Source organism: Orycteropus afer, unplaced genomic scaffold, assembly GCF_000298275.1.
Source record: "Orycteropus afer afer isolate SDZICR_OR568_19922 unplaced genomic scaffold, OryAfe1.0 scaffold00065, whole genome shotgun sequence".
NCBI classification, from domain to species: Eukaryota; Metazoa; Chordata; class Mammalia; order Tubulidentata; family Orycteropodidae; genus Orycteropus; species Orycteropus afer.
Window position 1 is genome coordinate 7,363,155 of NW_006921652.1, and position 8,752 is coordinate 7,371,906.

Sequence of the window (8,752 nt, forward strand, 5' to 3'; positions counted from 1 at the left end):
GTCAGTCATCTGATTTCTTGACTGCTGTTTCCATGGGCATTGATTGTGGATCCAAGTAAAATGAAATCCTTGACCACTTCTATCTTTTCTTCATTTATCACGATGCTACTTTTTGGTCCCGTTGGTCTTATTCTATCCTGGTATTTGGTTTATAGTTTGGCTGTGTATAGCATTCTAGGTTGTAAATAATTTTTCTTCAGGAATTTTAGGCTTTGTTTTATTATCTGCTAGCTTCAGGTGTTGCTACTGAGGAGTCTTAGGCCTTTGTAATTCCTGCCCTCCATAAGATTCTTCCAGAATCTTTTAAAATATTTTCTGCCCAAAAGGTTCTGAAACTTAATAACAAGATGAACTTAGAGTAGGTCTATTTTCAGACCTGTTTCTGGATTCTTGGAGGGTCCTTTCAAGCTAGACTTCCTCCCATATTTTTCTGTTCTCCCATTCAGATGTTGGACCTCCTGCACTCATCTATTATTTTTCTTGTATTTTTTTCTCTCCTGTTTTCATCTCATTGTCTCTTTTACTCTACTTTTTGAGAAATATCCCCAAGATTATCTTCCAATTATTCTGTTTTTTTTTTTTAATTCTAAATTTGGCTGCTAACCAGAAGGTCAGCAGTTCAAAGCCACCAGCTGCTCTGCAGAAGGAAGATGGGGCAACCTACTCCATAAAGATTTACAGCCTGGGAAACCCAATGGGGGTCTCTGTGAGTTGGAATCGACTTTATGGCAGTGAGTTTGATTTTTGGATTATTAATGTGCTTTACTTTCCCAGAGGTTTTTTTTTTTTTCCTCAGAATGTCCATTTTCATAGCATCATCTTCTTGTTTTATGGATTCAATATCTTCTCTTAACTATCTAAACTTAGCAATTATTTTAGGTATTTTTCTTCCAACAAAGCCTCTATTACTTCCAAGTGCTTTTCTCTGTACATTTGCTTTGGTCTCCATCTTTTATAATGCAGTCTTTCTGTAGATGTCAAATAATTCTTGCTTATTTGCCCAGGTTTAAGAGTGAGAGACTAAAAAGCTGATTTGAAACTCTATGTTTGTGGATGGGGCTCGCTTCTTTAAATTTCACTGTAGTGAGTTAGTTGTTGAGAAAGCCCTCATGTTAGTGTCTTTAGGTTTTTCCTGTTAGACTGGCAAATTGCCGAGAGAAAATATTCCAGTTTCCTGCCTGAAAAGTTAAAGTCTGGCTACTGGCACCCTGGGAGCCCAGTGAGGAAAGAAGGTGAAACATGGAGTGCTCAGCACGCAGTGTCCCTCTGGTCACTAAGCTCTATTTTCAGCAGGGTGCTGGTGGGCCCAGCTATGCTTGGCATCCCCCAATCTACAAAATCTCTGTTTTATGCCCTTCAGAGAATAAAATTCCAGTCTTCTGCAGAAGTTGAGGAGGATCAACCACCCACAGGGAATCTGAGGGTCTAATTGCTTTTAAAACAGCTTTCAAATAACCTTCCTCATTTTGGACTCATGTTGCATCCCTCAGTACCAAAAGTTTTGCAGTGTAAACTGAGGTAGCTCATCATTGCTTTACCTACTCTCAGCTTTCAAAAACTAACTAGATCCACTGCCATCGAGTCAATTCCAACTCATACTAACCTACAGGACAAAGTCAAACTGTCCCACAAGGTTTCCAATGCTGTAAATCTTTATGGAAGCATACTGTCTCATCTTTCTCCTGCAAAGAAGCTGGTGGGTTTAAAACCACTGACCTTTTGGTTAGCAGCCAAGTGCTTTCACCACTGTGCCACTAGAGCTCTGCTCACTGTCAGCTTAGACATAGCTTTCCATCTTTTAAGTGTGTATTGCTGCTGTTTCCTCTTCCTCTTTTTCCCATACCAGTGGGTTTTGTTTGTTTACTTGTTTGTTTTGTTTTAATTCCTGTGCTTTGGTTTGAGTGGGGTTCTGAGAGCAAAATTGAGGGTATTCCATCCACCAACTTTACCTGGATGCCCCATACACACTTCTGTCCACTGCAATATGGATTTTTCTCCCACATTTCCACTAAGCTTCTTTCATGAAGGTCACCAAGAACTGCTGATTGCTGAATCTAATGAACAGTTATCACTTCTTATCTTCTCAACCTCTTTATTCTAAGTGGTACTCATGACCATTTCCTCCTGGAAATGTTTATTTTCCTTTTTGGTTCCTCTTCCTCTGTTAAGTTCTGTAAAAATGTTGGTGTTCCCACTCCTTGACCCTAGTCTACTATCACACTCTTCACTTACCCCAGGACAGTATTTCTGTACAATCATAGGTTCAATTTATACTCTGATGACTTCTGTTTTGGATCTCCAATGCTACTGTAACAGACAAATCATAAGTGGGTGTTTTTAACAAACAGGAATTTATTCTCTTACAGTTTAGGAGGCTAGAAATCTGAGTTCAGAGTGCCACCTCTAGGGGCTGGGTGAAAGCCCCTCAACTTTGGGCTTCAGCTCTGCCTCTTGCTTTCTGCTCACTGGAGCTGGAGGCATCTCTTAACTCAGACAGCGGCAGGAGCTGACAAGCTTAAGATTGGCAGGCAGTATAACAGTCTGTTGACTTCAGTGGATGATGAATCCAAGATTAGCAGGCAAAATGGTGGATTGTTGGCTCACAGGAGTATTTAGGCAGCATGACAGGATCCAGATCCACAGAAGGTTCCCAAATTTTCCATGGGCATCCATATATATACTGGAAGCAGACCATATCCCTAAGGCAGCTACTCAGCTGCTCCAGTAGATTCCACCATGGAGTTGATTGCCAATCTCATCATAGGAAATAACTATATCCAGTTCCCCAGCCACTTAAAATCAGGCCCAGTCAAGTTGACACAAAACATAACTACCACACAGGGTTAGCTTGACTCTCAGACACACCCATCTTGGACATATGCTCATTTATCCTGAAGTCCTATGCTGGAAAGCAAACCCAACTCTGCCTGCTGATCAGGCAGTACTCTAAGGAGTCAGTGCTCAGAGGCGAATTCATAAGGTAAATCAGAACTTGTTACTAACTATAGCTCTGTGTCCTGGTAAACCAGAATGGATTATAAAAAGAAACAAGAATTCTTGGGATTGACCTTTCACCCAGACTAAAAGCAACTTAACTAGCCCAGATCTTGGTCCTTTCGCTATGGACTCCTTCCTGGTCACTTTTGGATCTTTTGAGGAAAGGGATACCATCCTCCTAGGAGGCAGAGACACTTACCATAGTTTAACTCATTCACCATATGTGACAAGTCATGCACAAGTTGTGGCCCAACAGTGTATCACTGTTGAATTTCCTTTAGAAAATTTAACCACATTGTTGTACCAAAACCTGTTTATGAATTTGTGTCTCCCAACTAAACTCTTTGAGGTCCATATTGTATTGATTTTTGTATCTTCAGTGTAAGTACATGGTCTGCCATATAACAATATCCAAAACTAATTTTCTGTAAATAAATGAATGAGGAGAGTAAGGACTTTTTTCTATGAATCCCTAGATCCCTATATCACACACACACATACATACACACAAAAGAAAGGGAAAAAAATCAGATAAGCATCATACTATCATTTGTGCAATACATTTTTAATTACACACTGGTCAGTTTTATCCAATATGGGGAGGAACTATGCAAAGGTAAGAAACTTGGTGAGAAGCATTGGGGGTCTTTTTGGAGACAGACTAGTGCAGTACATTATGAATCTCCAAGATTTATTATTATTTCCCAGACTCATTGCCAGTAAAATTGTTTAATGGAACATTCCAGGGCACTAGGATTCCATGGTACACACTTTGCAGAAAAACTACAAATAACAGGTCACATTGGGAAATAATGGTCTTGGAGGCTCACAAGGGGTAGGGGAGATGTATGTCTGGGGAAGCAATCCTGAGAAATGGGATAAATGTACACCGAGGACTGCGAAGGCATGTGGAAGACTGTGAAGCTAGAACTAGGGCCCAGCCTGGAAACGGAGCCTCAATGGCCACTCTAAAAGAGGGGAGGAGGATTAGCACAGTAATTCTCTGCTAGTCCCAAAACGCTTACATGCTCTATACTACTGTAAGCTGTCCCAACGATAGGTAGAAAAAGTCAAAGTTCACAGGCTTAAAAAAAAAAAAAAAAAGGTGGGGGTGGGTGAGCTGTTATCACAAAATCTCTAAAATATGGAGATGGAGAGTATCCAGAAGAGCCAGCTGTTCCATGCCGCAAACAGCCACCAGGCTTCACACTCTGTGGGGCTGTGTTTGCTGTTTTCACCCATATGACTAGATCCCAACAGTATGTTTTATGATCTGCGCTAAAACTACGTAAGGTCAAGGGCGATTCTGATCACAAAGGCCCTGTTCATCCCTACTTAATTTGCACAATGGCTTGTTTGCAAAGGTTCCAGCCTGCGGGACGAAGCCGCAGGCTTTGGAGGAAAGAAGTTCTCATCAAATGTTAACAATGACCGTATCAGCAGAGTCAGAACAAATGGGGAAAGGTCAGAGAATGAGAAAATTGGGAATGAGGACGAGATAATGGAGGGAGGGGGAAAAGAAGAAGATGCGTGAGAAAAAGGACGGAGGAAGAAAACACGCTCAATGTATATGATAATGATAGGGAAAAGTTTTAAAACCAGAGCCTGGAAGTTCCTCCCATCCAAGCCTTACTCCCGCGAACGCCAAAAGCGTGCTTTAGCCGTCTTTGGCCACAAGGTGGCACTCTTTGAACCGTCTTCCACATAAAAATAAGGGGGATAGAGGGGAGGGAGAAAAAGGAAAGCACTCCCCCAACCAAGAACAATTTGAAAACCCACCCCATAATATTTAAAATCTGGGACAAAGAACCGTCTGGACGGAACTGCTTCAACTGCAAAACCTCCGTGCAGCCTCGCGAGCACCCCACCGGCTGGAGTCAAGAAGCAGCCCCTTTAAAAAGCGGAGTACAGTATTAGAATTCTTGAAACCTGAAACCCAGAAACAGAATCGAAGCGGAAACTAGAAGGAAAACCTTGAACTCCTCCAGACAATTGCTCCCGGGGAGTTTCGAGAGAGCGAGGGGAAATAAAGGGCCTGAGCGAAGGGGGTTCTCGGATGGCGCGTCTCTGAGGGTCCTGGGCGAGTTCGCGGAGCGTGGGAAGGAGAGGACGCCACCCTCTTTCTGGGCTGCGGGTCATGGCCACCGTGGAGCAGAGAGCCCGCGGGATTGGCTTCAAGTGTCTCTCTTTGGCCACTTTTGTACTCATCTGCGCCGGGCAAGGGGGACGCAGGGAGGATGGGGGGCCAGCCTGCTACGGAGGATTTGACCTGTACTTCATTTTGGACAAGTAAGTGCCATGAGTCGTTCCACCCTCGTCTGGGTCGATGATGCTTTCTCCCGGGCCAGGCTTGTTGGCTAAGTTGCTTTGGGACAGGCACGCATCCCAAGGGCCCAAAAAGGACCCAGGCGCCGCGGGGAGGTGGCTTTGGCCCCAGCGCCGAGCCTTTGTTGGGGTAGTGCACCTCCCTCCCTTTTGCTCTGCTGCTCGCGCCCTCAGGGGAGGCGTCGCTGCTTGTCTGGAGGGACAGACTACTTTTCTGTGACCTAGGAGCGTGCAGGAGAGTTTGAGGATGCTGTTGACCCAGTACGTTTCTTTGAACCCTATCGATTTGCTTTAGAAACATTGATGAGAAAGCCTTGCTTATCAGAGGCAGAACTTTCAAGACAGTTCTAAAGTAAAAGACGTCGGCTTTTTAAAGTCAATCTTATCTTTTTAAACGCTGCATTACCTCTGTTCCTAATAATACATGCAGACTGTACAGTTAATGAAAATATAAGGCAGGGTTTCTCAACCTTAACACTGTTGACATTTTGGGCCATTTTTTTGTTTGTTTGTTGGGAGTGGGCACACTTGCCTGTGCTTTGTAGAATGGTCGGTAGCATTCCTGGCCTCTACCCATTAGATTCCAGTAAAACACACACATACCACAAGGGTGATAACCAAAATGTCTCCAGATATTGGCAAATATCCCTTACAGACAAATTCCCCCTTCCTCTCCCTCCAGACTCTGATGTAGGGGAAATCAGACTCTTGGCCCTTTCACTGCTAGGCTACCAGGGAGGTGCAGGAGCCCTGGTTTCCCTACTAAAATGGATAGTGGTTAGGACTTTGCTCAACTGTGACCAATTAAACACTCCCCAGATCCCCATAGATTTGCCAAACCATCATCTTTCAAGGAAGTTTCATGCTATCTACTAAAACCCAGCTTCAACAGTATAAACCCTGCATAGAAGATCAGTGCTCATTAACACTGTGTGAACTTCCCAGTGCCAGGAGCAGCGCTTGCTATACAGTGGTGGGGAGAAGAATTTCACAGACTGGAAAGTATTTGAGAGTTGGAAAAAAAGAGCCCTGCAAAATAAGCTGGCCAGCTAGACACCAAATGTGCTTTGCAGTCGCGCCTGGAGTTTGGTTTTTCCGTAAAGGCTGTTTTGAACTCCAGATTATTTGGATGAAAAGTGAGATCTCTTTCTTGCAGATTTATGAGAAGGTGGATACTGAAAATAAACTCCAGTGCTAAGAAATGGAATTTCTTTTGTTACTTCTAGTCTTTGAGCACCAGCTCACAGATTCAGAGACAGTGTCTGAAAGTAGAGATGTCCATGATTCGTACTTTTGAAAAAAAAAACAGTTCAGAAAGACATACGGGAAGGCTTGAGAGAGTGGACAGGATCACCTTGTTCCTGATGTTCCCCAATACTGGAGAGAGAAAATTCTCTCCAAATTAATTTATCAATTAAATTTTTCAGTCAAAGTTCTGAAAAATTTGTTTCGGTGGTGGGGGAATCATTCTACGTTTATCCGGAAGAGAAAATAAATAAAAAGAGCTAAAATATTTTTTGAAAAAATGCTCATACTTCAAGTACCAGTTGCTGTCATGCTAATTTCAGCCTGTGGTGACCCTGTGTTTGTCCGAGTAGAACTGTGCTCCTTCAAGTTTTCCATTCTGATTTCTCGGAAATAGATCATCAACCCTTTTTTCTGAAGCACCTCTGATGGACTTGAATTTCGAACCTTTCCCTTTAACAGCTGAGCCCATTAACCATTTGCCTCACCCAGGGATTCCCAAAGAGCTCTGGTAGCATAGTGCCTAAGGCACATGACTGCTAACCAGAAGGCTGGCAGTTCAAACCTACCAGCCACTCCTGGGAAGGAAGGTTGGGCAATCTACTTCTGTAGGAGGGGTCACTATGAGTCGAGTTGGGTCTTGAGGGCACATAACAACAACCACAGGGATTCCCAATGCAAATTAACTAAAACAGGATGGTAAAGTTCAAAGGATAGGTGGACATAATAAAAACCCTAGAAATAGGTATAAGAATTTGGTAGAATTTCAAATCAGTGGGTGAAAGAATAAATTATTTTTTAAAAAATGATTCTTGGATGAGTGGTTGACACTTTGGGAAAAGAAAAAGGTTAGATTTATACTTTACAATCACCCACTAAAATTAATTCCAGAAGGACTAAACATGTAAATGTTGAAATGAAATGATGAAAGAACTAGAAGAAAGTTGAGATGACTATTGCTGTAATCATAAGATTTTGAGCTTTTAAAACAAACCAATAGGACAGAAACCATATGGGAAAATATAGAGATTTTAATATATCAAAATTTTGTATATCTAGAAAGGAAAAATGCCACAAATAAAATTAAAGATAAATAACAAGTTATAAAAACATTTGCTACATAAATTAATCTCTGAAGATTGATCTTAATATATAAAAAGCAGTTAAGAAAAAGATCATCCGAAAAGAAAACAGGCATAGTACATAAATAATTCAAAAAAGAAAAACTACATGTAGATGTTGATGAACAAAAATTCAACTTCACTAGCAACCAAATAAATGAAAAAAATCAAAGAAGATAAAAATTTTATTAGATAGGCAAAGATTTTAAAGAGTTACAATATTCATTATTGGCCAGCATGTGGGAAGTAGGCATTGTCATACCTTATAAAGGAATGTATGCAATCTTTCCAGCCCTGCACTATTCAATAGAACTTTGTGCAATGATAGAAATGTTCTCTATCTGTGCTGTCCAATCTGGCAGCTACTAGCCATATGGGGCTAGCGAGTGCTTCAAATGTTGCTAGTGCAATTGAGAAAATGAATTTTTAATTTTATGGGTTTTTTTTCCTCAGTTAAATAGTGCTATTTGGCTTGTCACTACCATTCTGAGCAGTGCAGACTGGAGGATAATTTGGCCACTTTATCAAATGCTTTTGAAAAATGGGAAGGTCTACTTTTCCATTTAGCAATTCCACATCCCAAAGGGGGAAAAAAAAATCCAAGATAGTCACAAAGAAGCACCTATGTGTATGTTCGTGGCAGTGCTTTTTATTATAATAAAAAGCTGAAAATCACCTACATAGCTAACAGTAGAGGATTGATTAAAGGATGACATATACATGGTATTTAATATACATATTATACGTGCTTGCAAGATATTTTAGGAACGTATTTAATGGTCACAATATACTCTTAGGTGAAAATACAATTACTAAATATTTATGCTTCATCTTTGTAAAAAAGAAAAACACACAAATGTGTGTGTCTGTATTTACCAGTATGGCAATATTTTTCTCTAGGTGGTAAACCAACAATAACAACCACAAAAAAAAAAAAAAAAAAAAAAAACAACCTTGAATTGTCTGGGGTTCCCCCAGACTAACTGCTTCCGTGCATCTGTGATTTTCCTCCCTCCTCCCTGCTCTGGGCGAGGACAGGCCATCATCTACATCTTAGGTGACTG

The 8,752-nt window shown here is 41.4% G+C and overlaps 1 protein-coding gene across 1 annotated transcript in view; it reads left to right on the plus strand.

Moving 5' to 3' along the window:
* Positions 1-5,053: 5,053 nt before the first annotated feature.
* Positions 5,054-8,752, plus strand: part of ANTXR1 (ANTXR cell adhesion molecule 1) — a 315,149-nt gene continuing 311,450 nt past the window's right edge. The window contains 1 exon segment of the mRNA XM_007940140.2: positions 5,054-5,286. Coding sequence (XP_007938331.2) covers positions 5,054-5,286 — 233 coding nt within the window.